At 60.3% G+C, this 19259-nt stretch overlaps 2 protein-coding genes across 4 annotated transcripts; one reads left to right on the top strand and one right to left on the bottom strand.

Annotated features, from left to right (window-relative positions):
- Window positions 1-99: 99 nt before the first annotated feature.
- Window positions 100-10922, bottom strand: ORMDL3 (ORMDL sphingolipid biosynthesis regulator 3). Of its 3 annotated transcripts, none has more exons than XM_075443774.1 (4): window positions 10811-10922; window positions 6387-6593; window positions 4772-4923; window positions 100-4634 (listed from the first exon to the last, which is right to left on the bottom strand). In XM_075443774.1, exons 2-4 carry the CDS (start codon window positions 6558-6560, stop codon window positions 4499-4501), a joined length of 462 nt encoding a protein of 153 aa, XP_075299889.1. In that variant the 5' UTR covers window positions 6561-6593; window positions 10811-10922; the 3' UTR covers window positions 100-4498. The 3 variants fall into 3 exon arrangements, with proteins under 3 accessions (XP_075299889.1, XP_075299887.1, XP_075299888.1); XM_075443772.1 differs by having other exon boundaries at window positions 10825-10922; XM_075443773.1 differs by lacking the exon at window positions 10811-10922 and adding an exon at window positions 7653-8825.
- A 3446-nt stretch (window positions 10923-14368) lies between these two features.
- On the top strand, window positions 14369-18764 carry LRRC3C (leucine rich repeat containing 3C). The gene is made up of 2 exons (XM_075443770.1): window positions 14369-14432; window positions 16056-18764. Exon 2 carries the CDS (start codon window positions 16134-16136, stop codon window positions 16911-16913), a length of 780 nt encoding a protein of 259 aa, XP_075299885.1. The 5' UTR covers window positions 14369-14432; window positions 16056-16133; the 3' UTR covers window positions 16914-18764.
- The last annotated feature ends 495 nt before the right edge of the window (window positions 18765-19259 follow it).

Below are 19259 nucleotides of genomic sequence, written 5' to 3'. Positions count from 1 at the left end.
GGCTTGGAATTGCCGTACAGTATTCATCTGCCTTGCTTGTTTAAAAGCAAAACCTGTCCATGTAAACATCCAAGGAACCAAACACAAGTTTTTACATGAATACTTACTTTATTAGTTTCTCTTAGAGTACTGTACAAAGGAGTAATAAAAATATTCACTTTATTTTAGAAAGTTGTCTACATGAGACTTCTGTATACACAGCAAAAAGAAGGGCTACTGGAAAAAAATCCTAAAACTATGTACAGTGTCAGAATGTTTCATTTAAAAAAACCCAACTAATTTAGCTCACTTAAACTGATCCAAGGAGGATACGTATACACAAACACTTGCATGCTTAAAAGATATTATAGGCAATGATAAAGCAACATAAGTCACAATGAGAAATATTAATGTGTCAACAATGGTAACCAGCTGCTGTCCCCTTTTCAAAGGCCAGTACCATGCTTCTATTAAAACAAACAAACAAAAGTAATGATTAAAAAAAAGACTTGGGAATTAAGTAGCCCCAGATCTCAGGCTTTTCTCTTTTTTTTTTCTTCCTTCTTTAAAAGGCTTTTCCGTGGAAACAGTTGGACTGTATGACATTGTCAGCTGTGTTAAACGAATCGCAAGACTGTTAGTCCTTGTTTGTCTTCTGGCTTGTGCAGTGACTGCCGTACTGTGCGAATACACGCCTGGTATTGACAGTGGCCTAGAAGAAGCTTTGCCCAGGACAAGATGGAGCAGAGGAATGGGTCAAGTGGTAGTTTTCAAAAGCTTTTCTCCTTCGGTGTTCATTGCAGAACAAAAAAGAAAAGCATTTTAAGTACTTATCCAGTAATTGTTTCTCAGTCACAGGGCGGAGCCCACCTTGAATTCTCCAGCTGACAGTTTGCCCACGTCACTATGCAGGAAGCCAGTACAATACCTGTCAAGTGTGAAGTGATCAAAATCCCGTTTAAAATAAATAATGATGAATTATCTCCTTCCTGCAGGTACTTGGAGAGAAGTCTACAATCCAAACGAATGAATGGAGAGTCTTCGCACTTGTGTTCTGGTTCTCCACGCAAAAGGTAGGCTTCACCCTTGGATCGCTGCCGTGTTAGCTGCACGTACATGTCTGAAAATGCTTCATCCTGTCCATGCTGCCCTGATCGCCCTTTTCTCAGAAATGAGTTACCCCATGAGAGTGTTGGTGTTCTGAATATGTTCTTGAACTTCTTGAATCCTGTGCGCAGGATTAGCCTTCGAGTGCTGAACTCACTTCTATATGAATTTAACAAACACAAATAAACCAGAAGTGGTCTCAGTACGGAGTTCCAAGAGACCTGGAACTGTGCCTGTGACTTCCACACCACTGCAGTGGTGGTTTCCAAGTGGAAAGCTCATCGGGTGACGCTGCCAGGAAGGAGCCACGCATCTGCTGTACGTGGGTGGCTCAACCAGCAGCACCCAAACCCCTTTCACTTAAAACTACCTCAGGTACACCAAACAAGCAGCAATTCTGACTGTGGTTTAATTACAATTAACTTACGGTTTCTTTTCTATTTTTTATTAATTCTGATATCTACCCTTAAGACAGGATCTTAAGGAAGCTACTATCAGATGTATAACTGTTCAAGTAATTATTAATCTTCTGTAGATACCTAACACACCACTTTATTAACATGAAATTTTTCTTCAACTCTCCACTCCTTTCCATATTTCTCCAGTTTTCATTTGTTTCCCTTAATTGGATTAACTGTCTGAGCCCAAGTTAACTTCAGTTATTCTGTGGCAAAAATGCTATCCCTGGGTTGTAAAGAATTGCACTTGCCATGTAACACACATCTGCGTAATGGCTGTTTTAATCATTTGTGTGAACAAGGTAAATCAGAAAAGCTTACTATTATAATTAAGGCTTTTCCTAACAAGTTTTAGACTTTAGGCTTTAAAACCTGCTTTTTTGGGAAGTTCCATTCTGTTTTATAGTTGATCTTTAATTTAACAAAACGGAATCAGATGTCCATAGTGTCAGTTAACAGCACACACCCTTAGCTGTTGTAATGCCAAGGCCTTCGAGGCAGCTGTCTGAAGTGCTGCACTTCATCGAGAAGAGCTGACCCCTACTTGTACTAAACATGTCAAAACATGCATATACTTGGAAATAATCAGTATATGTTTGTCTATATAGGAGTAATGTTTTTAAGCTTATAATGACTGTTTCTGTTGCAAAAAAGTTGATGCTTTTTCCCTCGTACTCTACCAAAATAAAGAAATAGTTTTCTTTCCGCTGGAGATTTACCCCGGCATGTAAGTTGTGTCTGTGGCCAGACATTCAGATCTGTTGAGCAACGTACAGTCTGCCTCACAGCCACAGCCTTAGCCATCCTGCTAAGGACAGACTCGACAGCTCTGAGGGCATCGGCCTTCCCATAAGCAGTCCAGGCATTGACACTGTTGATTTCTCGGTCCTTTCAAAGGTACTTAGCGGATTGATGAAATAACTCTATTTTGAAAACAATATTTTTCTAAAAGTCATTGTCTAGTAGCTTAAGAGTATATTGGCTTTAGGGTATATAGTACCTTGACTAAAGCAGCAGTCCTTATGTCATGGTGGTTCAAAGGTTTAACCCCCCCATCAAGTAAATCGCACATCTGTCAGACTCCCTCGCTGGAGAACAGCACTTGGGTATCAAGCCAGATTCTCTTCTCTTTCCACCTTCTTGAAAACTTCCTTTTCACTTAAAATATTTCCACTTTTCAAACATACTAGGTAATGATTCTCTATGCGTTCCAGCAGCCCTCTGAGGTACACTAAATGTTTTTCCCTCCTCTGCAGCAGTTTGATAGCAAGTCTGAGATAGAGAAGTAAAGCAGCTTGCCTAAAATTATGCATGGAGTACTACTAGATCTTCTGTGCAAACCTGAAATTCCCTTATCCATGTCCAATGCTCAGACCATCAAACAACTCAACAATATCCACTATGACCTCTAAAGCTAGACTTGGCTAATGCAGGAACAAAAATAGCATATTTAGAATGTTTATACCATTGTCAAAAGTGTGAGACAATATAAGCACTAAGACAACAAAAATACAGGCTTTCATGAGTTTACAGGGGAAGCACGAGGAAAACCACATTTGATGCGGCACACAACCCAAAAGAAAAAACGATTGCTTTGCACAGTAGAAAGCGGTCTCAGCCAGGAAATATAAACCTGCAACCCCACTTTATTTAGGTGATAACTTTATGGGAAGAAGGCTCAATTTTGTCCCTATACTATATAATCTATTATCTTCAGAGCCCCATGGCATGCTTCTGTTGGTCAGTTCAGTCTGCTGCTCGTTAGCATTGCTCTCCCGCAGCCCCCTCACCCTTGCCAGTGATCACCTGAGAGCTCAGGGGGATGCTGCTGCAGGACCTGGGTGCGGAGCCGAGTGACAGGCTTCCAGGTGAGCCAGAAACCAAACCACTCGCTTGCCTTCAGTCAGATACGGAGCTGAGTCCGCTGGCAAATCCCAGTAACACATACGCAGACTGAAGAGACCAAGGAGTTGGACTGTGGAGAAAAATTCCAATTATAGTCACTAAGTGATTATAGCAAGCAGCCGTCCGTCTCTCGTTTGGCCTATACCTATCAGTCTTCGGCTTCTCCCATGCTCGTGCAGCCTCCGTGTACCAAGTAGCTCAGTGGCATTTGTTGTCAATCATTAAAATAACCTGCACCCCGGCCCTTAATCCAAATGCTGTACTGCCTGAGCACTCGGCGTGTGCTTAAAAATTAGCAGTTTGGGGTGGGGAGCAGTTACCCAGACAGATTCTGGTACAAGCTGAAAATCCCAAGTACGATTTAGGATCTACTGACTTTGTCCCTGAACCACACAAATGGTACCGTAGAAAACTGAAAGCTTTGTCAAATTGCAGGTCATTCCTTCCTGTACTGTTTTTAGTAAAAGAACTTCCTTTCTCAGTGGTGTAAAAGATTGTAAAATAAAAATCTGTCATTCTCTTCCTATTCCCACTCCCCCACTCAAAAATGGAAATCAAACCCCAAAACAATCAAGTATTGGGAAAGTCTGGCTGGTATCCCTTTGGATTTCCCCCACGTATCGCTTAAAACACCTAGCTTCAGAAAGGGAAATGTATTTTAAAGTGCATTTACCACAGCAATAGTACCAGCACTAAAAGCTTTTCCCCTCATCCCTCTTCTCTTCATTCAATGTCTGGGGTAGATGAAAAAGTTCCCAGAGTTCATCCTTGTTGTACCTTGAAGTCTCAGCGTATCTGCATCTATTTACGACACTGGAATAAAAGAAATCCAGTGTCGCGCATCCTGCTCTGCACTAAACTCTACTCTGGAGCTTGTTTAGATTTATTGGGCATGAGGATCCAGCATGCGGTATGTGTCTATTGGATACTGCATTTAAACAGCCGCTGTGAAATTATATCCCAGTGTGCCTGGGGTGGAGAAACAGGACTAGAGAGAAGGAACTCCCCCCTCTCCCCTGCTCCTCTTCCATTTGCTCCAGCCACGCAATTCAGTACTTGTTGATCCCAAAGATCCGGACTCCATGAAATTGAGGCAGTTTGGGGATCAGGACGCTCATAAGGGAGATGGTGTTGATTATGAAGTGTATCCGGTCATACTTCGTGTAAAAGCTGGTTAGAAAATACCTGGAAAGGAGGGGAACAGAGAGAGAGGGAAGCTGAATGACAGCACTCTGGGCTCTCGTTTCCCAGGACAGCAGGTGCGGCAGAAGCGGTGATGGGTACAGGCGCGCAAGACAGCTCAGCTGCCCCGAGGTACTCACAGGACAATGGGCATGATGGTCAGGAACTTGCGCGACGCCGTGAACTGCACGCCATAGTCCATCTGCTCCCAGTGCGTGAGCAGCCGAGCCTTCCCCTGGTCCGGAGTCTCAAAAGGAGTTCCTTTCACGGTGTGCAGGAAGATGTACATACTCTGCAGCAAATACAGACGCAGTGTGAAGCAGGCAGAGTGTTCTCCATGCCCCTCGCCACGCCACCAGCACTGTTCAAGTTCAGCAAGACCAGCACAGCTGTGGGAGCCTGCACCAGCGTGCCGCTCCGCTAGAGGGATGCGTTGTTGCTGCTGGAGAACGCGCTCCAACTCGCAGCGGCTGACGAAGCAGCCGGAGTTTGGGAGGAAGGCTGCTAGCCAGGGCTAGCTCGGCCTTGGCTGTTACACGTGAGGCCTCCTGTTCAGCTCCTGGGCGTAAGCCAAGAAGGCGGTGGCAAGATTACAGCACTCGGATCTCTGGGATTGGGAGATTAGCACAGACTTGCTCTGCCGTGCAACAGCAATGCTGAATGCTTTCTAAAGAAGTGGTGGTAGAGCTGTGTGCAGTCAGGGTCTGCTACCGCTCCGATTACGAGTTACCCTCTTGAAGTGGAACCCAAGTTACAGATAAACAGCAAGTGTCTGCCTACATCGCGTGTCTTTTAAGTACAGCCATTGCTGGCCTTTAAACTCCTTTCCATTCCCCGGACCTAATCATTTAAGCTGCCAGAGAAGGGGAAGGAGCTGGATGAAAAGCAGGCAGCTTGTGAACTGAGCCCTGAGCAGCTCTAGTTGGTGGTTTGGTGGGGCTTTTGTCTGCTGGAGACATCAATAACATGAGCACGAGGGTCCCCAGTAAGGGCGTCATTTTTGTCTCTGGAATATTCTTGGGATGAGATGTTACTTAAAATAAAGGGTATAAAATAGATTGCTGCATCTCTCAAGTATTTTGTCTATGCCTGAGGGTGAACGGCTGCTGAGGGGTCTGCTCCTCAGCTCTAGGACCCGAGCAGGCCAAGACTTGTGCAGTGGGGTGGTGGAGGCACAGAAGTGCAGCAGCTTCTGGCATCACCGGGAACCCAGGTGCCCTGCATCCCCAGAATGTGCATCTGTTGACTGTGCCTACCTGTGCACCCCCAGCACAGCACTCTACCTGATCCTTAGAAGGGGAGAATCTGTTCCTGGACTAATCTTTTCCTTTAAGCAGAACAAAGTTTGAGTTTTAATCTTATTTTCTTAGCTCTGATGAGGCCAATTCAGATTGTGTCAACCAAAGTGAAAGCTGTCCTGCCAGCTTCTGTGGCTTGTCGCAGCCACTCCTCTGTTAAGGGCGCATGACAAGGGGACTTAGCCTGCAGGCAAATGAATTCAGTGTCCCCTCTGAGCAGCCTCACCAGATGTTTGCTGTCTCATCAGTGCCTAGGCTGGATTTAAATATACGACCTAGAGGCAAAGGTGCAGTCTGAGGGGTGGAGGTTGAGTAACTCACCCCACGTCTTTGGAAATAGAGGGAAAGGAATTGTTTCAACAAGAATCTTATGAGATTGCTCTCAAAAGAACAGCTGGTGCTGAGAGATCACCTCTCCGTGCCCCAGGAAGCCAAGCCAGCCACACTGTTCCCTTACCATGTTGTGAATGATGTTGGTAAGAGTCCAAACCACGGGGACGCTGAAGAAGGGGATGCTCAGGAGTACAACGTGCAGCAGGCCAATTCCGAGGACGTAGGATAGCCAGATGCCGCGGCTGTTCATGACACGGGTGTTGGGGTTCACCTCACTGTGTGCTGTTCCCACGTTCATGTTGGCTCTTGTGTCCAGCAGGCAGCCCTGAAACTAAAGCAGAGTCAGGTCAGTACTCGGATCCCAGTAACCCTCCGTCTGAATTGCTCAGGTAGGCACAACGGGGGTGGAGCACCGTCTTGCTGCTAAGCAGACCTGAAATCTGTTGCCTGCTATAAAAATCACAAGTCAGTTCACTTCTCTGCACCTCATTTCGATTTGTAGCGCTGACATTTCTGAGAGGAAGCTAAATCCGGGAGCGGTTGAGATTCGGGAATAACATGTGGGAAGCCTGCCTGTGACAGAAGCTGCTTGTGAGCTGCTGAAATGTTTTCCTGGAACCAAGATGTCAGGGTTCAATCCCGCAATTGCCTGACAAGACTCAAACGAATACTTTTAAGTGCTTTTTAAGTCGTCATCACAGTGTTAGTCATGGAAACATTCAGCACATGAAGCTTCTTGCATGTTTAGGCATTCAGCGTACCCTAAACTCAAAAAGAGAACACAAGTATTTTCAGAGTAAAGGCATGGCAGCTGTCTATCAACAGATCTCCTAATTAGTTCAACTAAATTAACAGGGTTCTGCACAGCTCTAGAGGCTTGCTAGTCTGGCTTACATGTTTTGCCTTCCAATTTAAGAATTATGGAGGGGGGGAAGAAAAAAACAAGTAACAAAAATCCCCCCCCAGGGAAGGAATGAGATTCTTGTTGAGGAACGTAAAAAGTTAGAGATAGCAAGGAAAAGTGCCTTGGGAGGATATTTCAGCAGCAAGAGCTGCAGGAGATGGCTCTTCCCCTACCTGGCAAGAGCAGCTGCACGCGGGAGGAATAGAGAGAGACGTTTTTCTGAACAGTGCCAGGAAGGCGAGGAAGCAAGACAGTGTCATCCTCTCAGAGCAAGCCTGTGGAGTGGTGCCCTACGGACAGCGTGGGTATCGGAGCGGCGTTTTGGACTGCCGCAGGCAGCAGCAGCAGGTATCGGTCAGCCTATAGGCTTTCTGGGAAGATCAGAGCTCTGGTTTACTGGTTTCCAGGGATCACAGGACAAATCAGAACTGCTGTGAGGCTGAGTATCTTTACACCGAGATCAGGGAAGTTCTGGCGTACAATCACCTTTGTGTCCCGTGGAAGTGTAGTTTCATTAGATAATATGGCCTGTCCCTCCTTGGACGGAGGACCCCAGGGTGAGGGCTGTTTCCTGACGTCTAGCCTCGTGTTTTTGCCGTTTTGGTTCCCACAGCTGGAAGACGGCGTTGCTGTTCTCTCCAGCTCTCACAGCCTTTGGTCTCAGGAGGCGAGTCCGAGCCAGATCCAACATTACACTCTGTGTCGCTGCCAGCTGTTCGAGTTCCCTTGCAGAGCGCTGGGCCTGGCTTGTTTCAGAAGCTGGCGCTGGCCCCTCTTCCTGCCCTGGGCTAGGACACAAAGCGAACGCTTGACTCCGCAGCTCCTGGGATGCTCGCTGTGACTTCCAAGCCTCTTTCAGCTGCACAGGCGGCTGTCACTCGGTGAGGCAGGGCTGCTGGGTGAGCGGAACAGAGCTCGCCTACCTCTGCTAGCCAGGTGTCAGTCGGGGACCTTGCGTCTGGAGAAGGTTTCTGTTAGCAGAAGAGAGGCTGCAGGTCTGCGGAGCGCTCGTTTTCTTGTCACTTGTCTCCCGGGTCAAAGGATATCGGCTAGTGGATATTCCAGGGAAAAGCCTGAAGCCTGGTCTGGAAGCAGGGCTCGGAGCCAGGGTTGAGCACTCCAGTCCTAGCAGGGGGAGCAGCTCCATCCTGAGTCCGGTGCAGTTCTGAAGGGCTTTCGGAAGGAAATCTAGGGCTTGCCGTGAAGCGTGACAGGAGTCAAAAAAGTCACATTGTTGTAACAACAACAAAAAATGTAAACACCGCTGTGGAATGCATAAACAAGAGAGCTGTTTGCCAGACATGGGGAATAATTCTCGATACGGGTAAGGCCTCAACTAGACTACTGTCCAGTTCTGGGAGGAGCTGGAGGGAGTCCAGGGGAGAGCGGTGAGAATGAGCAGAGGTGTAGGAAAAACATGACCTGCAAGGACGGATTGAAGGAAATGGGTTTGTTTAGTCTAGAAAACGCCGGAGAGAGGCGTGAGGAATAGTCCTGAAACACTCAGCAGATAGCTGAGATGGGAGACCAATTTTGCAGCAGCATTAACAGCACGACGGAGGCTCGGCGCAGCTCGATCATGCAGCAGGACTGATGCCGGCACGGACTGCCTGCGGAAAGCGCTCGCTGGAGGCTCTAACACCAAGTTTCATAAACACTGGAAAAAAATTCAGATCCCTCTTTGGAGCGGGGGGGTGACCAGGTGGCCTCTTCGGGACCCCCTGTTCTTGAAAGGGTGCTGTGAGCCAAAGCCTGCGGAAGCTGGCAGACCTTCCCGCAAGCCGTAGAGCTAGAGGTGCGCCCTGCCTCTGTAGCGATACGGTGGAATTGCCATTGGAGGACAACCATGAGTGTAATTTGCAAAAACTAGTAGGCAACTTCTACTTGGTCCCCTCTGCAAATGAGCGCAGTTGCAAACCTTCGGCTGGGTGGCAAAGGGCCAAGCTTAGAAGCTGTACATGACGCAGTTCCGCTCCCTGTGCCTCAGTTTCCTTGTTTGTGAAAATGAGGAGCAGACGGGTGAAATGCTGGAACGTACAAAACGTTAATCCATTCTTGCACGAGAGGTATGGAGATGTCGAGCATTTGGTCCCACAAGGAGGATAATTCTGTGTGCTTCTCCAGTTCTGCCCTTCCCCGCCTTAAAAATATTTCATCTGCGACTCTTTTCCATTTCTGAACTGGTGTCTGCAGCCCTTGCCCAAGCTCTGTGCTCACCAGATTGCACACACAGCTCTGCGCGGTGTTGCAGAAGCCTGGCTGAGGAGCGTGAGCTCCGATCCCTACCCCCAGCCCAGATCCCACCTTGTTTACTTTCTGATTTTACACTGGGGGTTTGTTCACCTGCAGGAAAAACAAGGCAAAACACAACAGCGGGAGGAACTCCAGCTCCTCCCCGGCACAGCTGGCTGCGAAGCTCTGCTCTCCTGCTTGTGCAGTGGTTTTTTGGGACAGAAAAGCATTTAATGTTTCACCAGACTGGAGTGTGAAGGTCAGGACTGCGCTGCCGCTGGACGGCGTCCATCCGAGTCCCAGCTGTGGTCAGAGGCGAGCAGCACGCGGTGATGGCGGAGCCGAGCCCTTCCTCCACCCGCTCCTTCGCGTCCTGTTCCCGGCTTCCCGCCGTGCCAGCTGCCTGTCCGCAGGGAGAGCTCCGAGCTGGGGCTCCCTGCTTCGAGGGAAAGGGGAAACCAACCCCCACGGGCCGTCCTCCGCTCGCTTTGTCACCTGTCAGCTGCTGGAGGACGACCACAGCTGTGCCGCCAGCACCCCGGGGCGCAGCCCCCTCCCCACCTTTGGTTTTGCCCCCAGAGGAGCGTGACCACGTCCGTCCCGTCAGCAGCGCTCCGACCCCGGCATCGCTCTTCCCGGTGGCCCGGGGCCGCAGCCCGGGCCGGCACCCGGTTCTGCTGCGGCCTGTTGCAGAAACGTCAGCTGGGGAGGAGGGCTGGGTGCTTATCTCGGCCGATCCTCGCCAGTGTTCCCACAGCGCAGGTGACCGCGATCCCACGGAGCCGCGATCCCTATCTCTGGCAGCGACGGCAGTCGCCATCTCCCAGGCAAACAAATGTTCCAAACCCTCCTTTGCGAGACGGCCCCAGGGTTTGGAGCCGGGCGCCGAGTCCCTCGAAGCCGGTGGCCAGCACGGCTGCGTCCGGAGACGCCGGAGCGGGGAGAGAGCGGCTGGACCACAGCAGCGCTGCGCCGCGTCCCGCTCCGGCCGATGGACCGCGGCCTGGCTGCCCCGGGAGAGTGGGCAGGAGCGGGGGGCTGCGGGCTCGGGGCGATGCGTGACCCCCCCCCGCAGCCGTTCCCGCGGGGAAGCCCTGCCTGGCCGGGCCGCGGGCTGCTGCAGCCGCACCGGGGGCTCGGCCCCGGCCCCCCCCAGCCCCGCTCACCCCAACCCCGCAGCTTTCTGGCCCCAGCTCAGCAGCCGCTTTGGGTTATTTTCCTTTTCTGGGCGTTTTCCTGTCGGGCCCACGCGAGGCACCTCCCCCCCCACCCCGGGCCCGGAGCGGGGCTCGGCCGCCGGCTGCTCCCGGGGAGGGGGCTCGGGCCTCCCGCCTGGGCCTGCCGGGCTCCGGGCTGGCACCGGGCCCACCGGCGGAGGCCGGAGAAGAGCCGCCCGCCCGGCCCGCACTCACCGGCCCGCACTCACCGCTGCTCGGCCCGGCTCGGCCCGGCCCGGCTCGGCTCGGCGGGGCCGGGGCTCTCGGTCGCGCTCCCCGCCGGCCCGGCTGCTCTCCCGGCGGGCAGCTGGGCCCGGCCCGCCCCTCGCCGCGGCACGCCGGGAGCTGTAGTCCCGGCAGCGCCCAGCACCGCGCCCGCCGCGGGGAGGAGGGACGGGGATCGGGGTGCGGGCCCGGGGGGGGCCGCTCCCCCGCCGCGGGGCTCAGGCGCTGGCGGCCGGTGGTCCCGGGACTCCGGCGCTGCCCTCCCGGGGCTGGGGGGAGGCTCGGACCCTGCCAGGCCCTGCTGCCTCTCTCCCTCTTCCCTGCCGGGCAGCAGGGTGAGGGGCTGCCCAGGCGGGGTAAGGGGCTGCCAGCGCTGGGGTCCCGAGGGGGGGGTCCTGGCTGGCCCCGCTGCTGTTGGCACTGCCGCCGCGGCCGGTAGTGCGGTGCTGCCGCGGCCCCTCGGAGCATGCAGCCATCTGTGCGGGGCCTGGTGCGCGACGGCAGCGGCACGGGGTGCAGAGCCATCGCCCAACGCTGAAGCCGCTTCATGCTGCGAACCCCCCCTGCCCGGAGCTGGGCTGGGGTCCCGGGCCGAGCAGAACCCCCGGCCCTGGGCGCGGAGCCCGCAGCATGGTGCTCGCCGGCTGCCCACGCCGCATGGGCAGCGCTGCCAGGCCTGCTCACGGCCCACGGCCTCGCTCAGCCGCTCGCAGCCCTCCCCGGGCGCTCAGCAAAGCCCAGCTGCGAGGTTTCAGTTCGGGCCCGGGGGGGTTCGCAGTGCCCTGAAGAAACCGAGGGTTCCCCCGGTGCTCCCTGGGGGGTGGGGGGCCCTGCCCCAGCCTCCCCATGGGGCTCCCACGCTGAGCCCTGCATCCTCACCCTGTGTGCATCCGCCCGGCCTCGGCACCAGCTGTGAGCCGGCTGGGCACGGCGAGGGCACGGAGACCCCCAGGCCCGGGGGCGCTGAGGGGCCACGTTCTGGCACCGTGCAGCTGCCAGGGCCCCGGGCTTGCTTCCCGGCGGGCCTCAGGCACGGTGGACCGCATGCACGTGTGTGGTTAACGCAGCCGTAGGGCCACCGACGGGTGCTGCGGCACCCCATGCACCAGTACAGGCTGGGGCGGACCTGATGAAGAGCAGCTCTGCGGAGAGAGACTGGGAGTGCTGAGGGACGACAGGGTGACCCTGAGCCAGCAGCGTGTTCTGGCTGCCAAGAAGGCCGATGGGATCCTGGGGTGCATTGAGTGTGGGCGGCAGAGCAAGGGAGGTTCTCCTGCCCCTCCGCTCTGCCCTGGGGAGGCCCCATCTGCAGTGCTGTGTCCAGTGCTGGGCTCCCCAGTTCAAGAAAGATGAGGAGCTACTGGAGAGAGTCCAGCGCAGGGCTATGAGGATGAGGAGGGGACTGGAGCATCTCTCCTACGAGGAGAGGCTGAGGGAGCTGGGCTTGTTCAGCCTGGAGAAGAGAAGGCTGAGAGGGGACCTTCGAAATGCCTCAAAATATCTGCAGGGTGGGGGTCAGGAGGACAGGGCCAGACTCTTTCCAGTGGTGTCCAGCGACAGGACAAGGGGCAACAGGCACAAACTGAAGCAGAGGAAGCTCCAGCTGAACCCGAGGAAGAACTTCTTCCCTCTGAGGGTGCCGGAGCCCTGGCCCAGGCTGCCCAGGGAGGCTGGGGAGTCTCCTTCTCTGGAGATATTCCAGCCCCGCCTGGCCGCGGTGCTGTGCAGCCTGCTCTGGGTGACCCTGCTTGGGCAGGGGGCTGGGCTGGGTGACCCACAGAGGGCCCTGCCAACCCTGACCATTCTGTGATTTTGTGATTATCTCCGGCGTGGCCTCAGCGGCCGGGCGAGGTGCGGGATGCCGGCGTGCGGTGCCAGGCCGGGGATCCCGCGGGAGCTGGCCCTGCCGCGCAGGAGAGCCACGCACGCACGCCGCGCTCTATTTTTATCCCCACTTCTGCCCGAGCCAGCGGCTCCCTCGGCGCGGTGACATCGGATTTAGCAGCTTCCCCGTGCCCCGCTGGCTCTGCGCGTGAGGGGGAAGCACAATGCGACAGCTATTTTTAAACGCCCATAAATATTAATCCCTCTCGCTGATGCGGCAGGCAGCCTCTCGCTGCCGGGCCGAGCGCAGGGGGGGAGCACCCGCTCCCTGGGCTCCCCGCACCGGATTCACGCGCCCAGGGAACCCCGGCACCGGGGGTGGGGGGTTCCCCGGGGGGGTTGCGGCCGCCTCCGCAGCACAGGCCGGTGGCGCGGGGACCTGTATTTCCCCCTGCTCGGCGGGGCTGTTCCCGTACGGATTCCCAGGCCTCGCTCGCTGCCGTGCTGGGGGGCCGTGCCCCCCTCCCGCTCTCCCGGTCCCGCTCCCGGTCGATACCGGCTATATTTAGCACAGCGGTGGCCGCGAGAAGCCGGGCCTGGCTATTTTTAGCCGCCCCTGCCACGGCCGCAGCGAGGAAGGGTCTGCACTGCGGTGCTGGGGTTCGAGGCTGCTGGGGGCTGTGGGACCCCCGTGGTGGGGGTGCTGCTCCCGCCCGGGGGTCTCCACCCGCTGCCGCGGTCCCCCTCCGCCTCCCGGGTGCTGGTGTGACCCCCTGCCCGCTGCCTCGGCCCTCGGCTCCCGCAGGCCCCGCTGCAGGCACGCGGCTGGGACCCGGCGACCGGGCACCCTGACGGGGGGGTCCCAGGGTGCTGGGGTGCCCCGGGCCGGCCCTGCCCGCTGACCCCCGGCCCCGGCGCAGCCCCTCGCACCGCTGCCGGCTGCAGCACCCCGGGGTGCGGGGCTGGGCGCCCGCCCTCTCCTCCCCGGGCAGCGCGGGGGGGTCCCGGGGAGCCTCTCCCGGTGCCTCTCCCACCGGGTCCCGCTCCCATGACCGAGCCGGAGGAGAACCGGGCGGCGGGGGCGGCGGCCGGGCTGGCTCCCGGTTTCCCGGTGGGGCGAGCCCCGAGGCTGGCGGACTGCGGGGAGGGGGGGGCAGCGGGGCCCGGCCCGGTAACGGCGGCCGCTCTCCATGGTCCTGAGCCGGCCCCGCCGGTGTCCCGGGGCTGGGGGCCCCGCGCAGCACCGAGCCCCCCCTCCCCAGCCCAGCGAGCCCCGGCAGCTCGGGGGGGGGGCTGGGGGCCCGCCGCGGCTCGGGTTTCCCCGGGTAAAGCGATGCCGGGCAGGGGCGGGGGGGCTGCGGGCGGGAGCGGGCACCGTGACCCCGCCGGGGGGGGCGCGGGGCGGGGTGCGGTGGCGGCACAGCCGGGGGTGCCCAGCGCCCGGGGGGCCGGGTCGGGCCGGGGGCACCGGGGCTGCGAGGCCGGGGGGGCGGGAGTCGGGGGGAGCCCGATGTCCCCGGTTCCCCCCGCGGGCCGCGGTCCCGGGGCAGAGCCTCCCCCGGGGGCGGGAGGCGGGAGGGGACCCCGGGTGCGGGCCGGGGGTGCTCGGCGCGGCGCGGCCCCCGCGGCGGGGCGGGCCGGGGGCGGGGAGCCCCGGGGAGGCCCGGCCGGAGGATCCCGCCCACCGGCCCCCGCCGCCGGCTCCGGGCCCGCCGCGCTGCGCGGGGCGCGGCCGCTCCGGCCCGGGGCGCGGGGCCGCGCACCGCAGGTGAGTCCGCACCGGGACCCCCCCGGGGGCAGGGCGGAGGGGAGGGGAGGGGGTCCCCGGCTGTGCCGCGCCGAGCCGAGCTTCCCCCGGGGAAGCACCGGGGCTTCCCTCCGCGGCACCGGAGCGGGGCGGGGGGGAACCCCGGGCATCCCCGGCTGCGCGGGGAGCCCGGCCCGCCCCCGGCCCCGCAACCGCCCTCCCCGCGCCGCGCTGCCTGGCCCGGGGCACCGTAGCCAGTACCGTCGCAGCCCCCGGGAGCTGCCCCCCACCCGCGGGGGTCCCCCGGCAGCACCCCCCTTTCCCGGCCCCCGGCTGGGCTCGGTGGGTTTCCCGAGGGGCAGCGTTTGACTTCTGGCGGGCTTGGGGGGCCGGGCTCCCCGCCCTGGTGATGGGCCAGCCTGGGGCTGGGGGTCCCGGTGCCCTCCCGTCCCCCCCGGCATCCCCAGGAGCCCGGTCAGGTTGGCAGCGTGGGGTGCGGGGCGACCTTGGGGTGTTCCAGTGCCGTGGTGCCCAGCAGCTGGGCGCTCGCCCGGGCTGGGGTCCCGGCTGCGCTGCCAGGGCCACCCTTGGGTGGGCACCCCTGCCCCCCGCTGCGGAGCCCCGGCTGGCACCCGGGAGCGGGTTTACTCCGGGGGTGGTGGGAGCAGCGGGCGGCACAGCCCGGGGGGGTCCCGCAGCAGGGAGCTCTGCTGGGCGGGGTGCCGTGGGGGCCCCTGTGGTGCCGCTGCCTCTGCCCATGGCGGGGGGGTGGGAGAGCCCCTGCATCCCGCCTCGATGGCTCTGCCGCCGCGGCGCTGCCTGGGACGCGCTGGGGTCCCTCCGTGTGGCAGCCCCACGGCTGGGAGAGCCGGGCAGCGCGCTCGCGGGGCTCGGACGCGGCCCTTATCTGGTGCCACCGCCCTGGGAACCCGCGGCACGCTCGGCTCCAGTGAATTTCCTTTTTCTGTTTTTGTTTCTTTCCTGCTGACGTTTTTCCCCTCTGGAATAAAGGGCTGGATGGGGACCATGGTTACAGGGTGGTGTGGGCAGCCAGGCCCTGCGGCCAGGGTGACACCAGGCAGGGGACAGCGGCTCCCCGGCAGCCAACCCTGCCGGGCCCTGCGGAAGGGAGAAGCCCAGCGCACGTCTGCATGTGCCCCGGTGCTGCTGCGGAGCGGGGCTGCGGAGCCGGAGCCTGCTTGGCCCCTGCCCACACGCTTCCCGTCGCGCTCCCCGGGGGCTGCCTGCCACGGCCGCTTCCCTGGAGCCAGGGCTCGCCCGCGGGCGCGTCCGGCCGGCCGCCGCTGCGGGACGTATCGGCCTGCTGCGAGCCACCAAGCCGCCGGTGACCTTGGCGGGGTGGGAGCTCACCCCCGCCGCTGGCTCAACTCGAGCCTCTCCGCTTGTTACGGCCCAGCTGCCGGCACGTGGATCTGCCTTCGCTCGGCCCCGGGGGCCCAGTCCTGCTGTGCGGGAGCCCCGAGCGAGGCCGCTGATGGCAGGGGGCTGCGGGGGCTGTGTCGGCTGTCCCCGTCCCCGGCCAGGCTGCGCCGGGGCAGGCGTGATGCTCGCAGCGGGCCCAGCAGCGGTGCTGCCTCTCGGCACCCCTGGTCTGACGCCGTCCCCTTGCTGTCTCCGTCTCAGATGCGCCGAGTCCAGCCGAAACCACCACGGGTGAGAGCCGCGGGGCCGGCGGCTGCGTGAGAAAGCCAGCGCGGCACCATGCCTGCGGCGGAGCGGGTCGTCCCCCGCTCGGTGACCATGTGGCTGCTCCTGCAGAGCCTCCTCCTCCTGGCCTGCCTCCGCTCGGCCGCCGCGTTCCCCAAGGGCTGCTACCCCTCGGAGGAGGAGGGGCTGAAGACCTTCCGCTGCAGCAACGCTCACCTGACCGAGGTCCCCGGAGACATACCCAATGACACCCACAAGCTCTACCTGGACTCCAACCGAATCCCCTTCCTGCCCCGCGACGCCTTCCGGGACCTGCCGCTGCTGCGGGAGCTGGACCTGTCCCACAACGCCATCACCAGCGTCGAGAGCGGGGCTTTCCGGGGCCTGGCAGAGCACCTGCGCTCCCTGGACTTGTCTTCCAACAGGCTGGTGTCGGTCAGCAAAGACGCCTTTAGCAACCTGAAGGCCAAGGTCAACCTCTCCAACAACCCCTGGCTGTGCGACTGTCGGCTGCAGGAGCTGATCCGCACGGTGGACCTGGCGGCCGGCTCCTCAGGCGGCATCGTCTGCGACTCCTCCGCGCAGGAGGAGCACGTCGGCAAAGCTTTCCTGCAGGTGATCGCCGACACGGACTTCTGCAACGTGTACAAAAAGACCACGGACATCGCCATGCTGGTCACCATGTTCGGCTGGTTCGCCATGGTGATCTCCTACCTGGTCTACTACGTGCGGCAGAACCAGGAGGACGCCCGGCGGCACCTCGAGTACCTCAAGTCCCTGCCCAGCAAGCAGCGGAGGTCGGAGGAGTCGTCCACCATCAGCACCGTGGTGTGAGGCACCGGCGTCCCGCAGGGTGGGGACCGGCCGCTCCGCGGGTTTGCCGTGACTGGGGGAGCCGTCGCCAGCCGCCGTCGCTGCACAGAAACGGTCACGGATTTGTCCTGTTGTCCTCGGGGAAGCGGCGTCTGGCAGCGTCTGGCTCTGGTGTGGCCAGGGGCGAAGCGGCCGGGGGCGGTTATCGGCGATGAGCACAGAGCGGCTGCGGTGTCCGCGCCACGAGGGACCGGAGGGACCCTGAGCACCCCCGGCACGCGGCCGATGCTCCGACCGACCTGGACATTCGGACGTGTAAAACTTTGATGTTTCCTTGGCAGAGATCCCTTGGGGCGTTAACGAAATCCGTGGTTTGATCCCTCCCTGGCTGCCCCTCGGCTGTTCCCGGCAGCACGGGGCAGCCGGGGCCTGGCCGGGCAGCAGGGAGCGGCGGTACGGCCGTGAGGGCGATGCCCCGGGGGGGCCGTGAGGGCGATGCCCCGGGGGGCTCACGGGCTCTGACCGCAGCCCAGGGGGCCGAAGGGCAGGGCGGGAGGGGTTGGGAAAGGCACGAGGCGGGTCCAGGGATGCCCCGGCTCCAGCGCCCGTGCTGGACGGTGCTGCCCCATCTCCTGTCTCCGCTCCTTTCCCGGCACCCCCAGCCCAGGTGGGGTGAGGGGCGTGTGGGTCCCTGCTCGGGGATGGGTGATGGGTGGGGTCCCCCAGCACCCGCCCCCTCGGAGCCCACTGTTCCTGTGGGACAGAAACGGGGCGTGAGAAGCAGATGGGAGACGAGCTCCCGTGGTCTGAGCGCTCTGCGGCCACGAAGGGAGGTGGGTGCTATTGGAGGGGAACCGAGGGGCCCAGGCAGTGGGTCCGGCCCTGCCGGGGCATCGGGGGGAGCGGGTTTCCCCTTGGTGCTCCCCGGGGACCAGGCAGGTGGGTGCAGCCCCCCTCAGCAGCCTGCTCCGCTCTGCCGCCGGAGAGCTCCCACCTCCGGCTCCAGGACTGCCGAGGCTGCCGACCGGTCACTGTGACGGGAAGCGGGGACGGGGGGAGCCGCCCCGGCCCCTCCGCCCTCTCCCCACTCCCGCGCCGCTGGCAGGAGCCTGAATCTCCCCTCACATCCCCAAAGTCCCTTCCTGGCACTGCCAGTGCTGGGCTGCCCGTTCCCGGTGTCGGGAGGCAGAGGCGAGGCCGCGGGGCCGGGGGCCGGCGCGGTTGGGGGTCGGTGCCCACCTTGGGGCACGCAGGGGCCGAGCGGTGACTCAGAGCAAGGCCAGAGCAGACCCAGCCTCTTCCCACCCAGCGTCTGGTGGCCGGGAGCTGGGTTTGCTGGTTTTGCCCTTTTTTAAACCAACTGAAGCGAAGTTGCCTTAATTCACCAAGAGCACCGACCAAAGCTGCTTGAGCATCCTCCGTGCCGTGCCAGACCCCGCTCCGGCTGCCCCGGTGCCGCGGGGGCTGATTGCCGGCACCGACCCCGGCCCCCGGTGCGTCGGCGCGTTTTGGCGCGGGCAGGGCTCTGCTCCCTGGCTGCTGCCCGTCCGCCTGCGCCCCGGTGCTGGCGGGAGCCGCGGGACGGGGCCCTTCCCCAAGTGCCTACTGCCCCAGCGCAGACCGGGGCTCTGCAACGCACAAACGCCTCCGCCCAGCTCCCACCCCGGCCTGCCCCGCGCCCGCAGCCCCACGGGAGCTCCGACCCCCAACACCCGGCTGGGGGGGACCAGACCGAGTCACCGTGACCGGCTGCACCACAGCCCTGGGTGCCACTGCCCCACGGGGCGCCCAGGATGGTCTGACCCAACACGAGTTTGATTTCGGGACCTTTTACGTTCTTTATACGACAATAAAATTGGCTTTTACTTTGGAGCCCGTGGCCGGCGTGCACTGGGGTGAGTGTGTCCACGGGGGGCACCGGGCGCTGCTCCCACCGCAGCCGTGGGCCGAGGCGGGTGGCGTCCCCCGTGCCGGGGCTGCCCCGCTCCCCTGTGACACCCTGGCCGCCAAGGGAGGACGATGGGTGCCCGCGCCAGCGGGTGTCTTCGTCCGGCTCTGCTGGGTGTCCGGTTCCAGAAACACGACGCCGGTCCCTCCGGTAACGCTGCCTCTGCCTGCAGTAAACGAACACCTGCGGCTCGGCTCCTGCGAGCGCGGCTCAGGTCACTGCCACGGTGCCGGTCCCCAGGCCACGCCGTGCTGGGACCCTGCGGGGCGGTTTGCCGGGGCCCTGCTCTGCTCCTTGCCCCACCGCACCGTGGCAAGGGACCGCGACGCGGGAGGGACCGTGACGCTCAGCAGGGAAAAGCCCTTCCCCGTGCTTGCGGTCCCTGGGGTCCGCGCGAAGGCCACGGCACCCGCAGCGGC

The sequence above is a fragment of the Opisthocomus hoazin genome, chromosome 26 (genome assembly GCF_030867145.1).
Source record: "Opisthocomus hoazin isolate bOpiHoa1 chromosome 26, bOpiHoa1.hap1, whole genome shotgun sequence".
In the NCBI taxonomy this organism is placed as follows: domain Eukaryota; kingdom Metazoa; phylum Chordata; class Aves; order Opisthocomiformes; family Opisthocomidae; genus Opisthocomus; species Opisthocomus hoazin.
The sequence above is the reverse complement of the archived record's forward strand: the minus strand, read 5'-3'. Positions and strand labels throughout refer to the sequence as shown.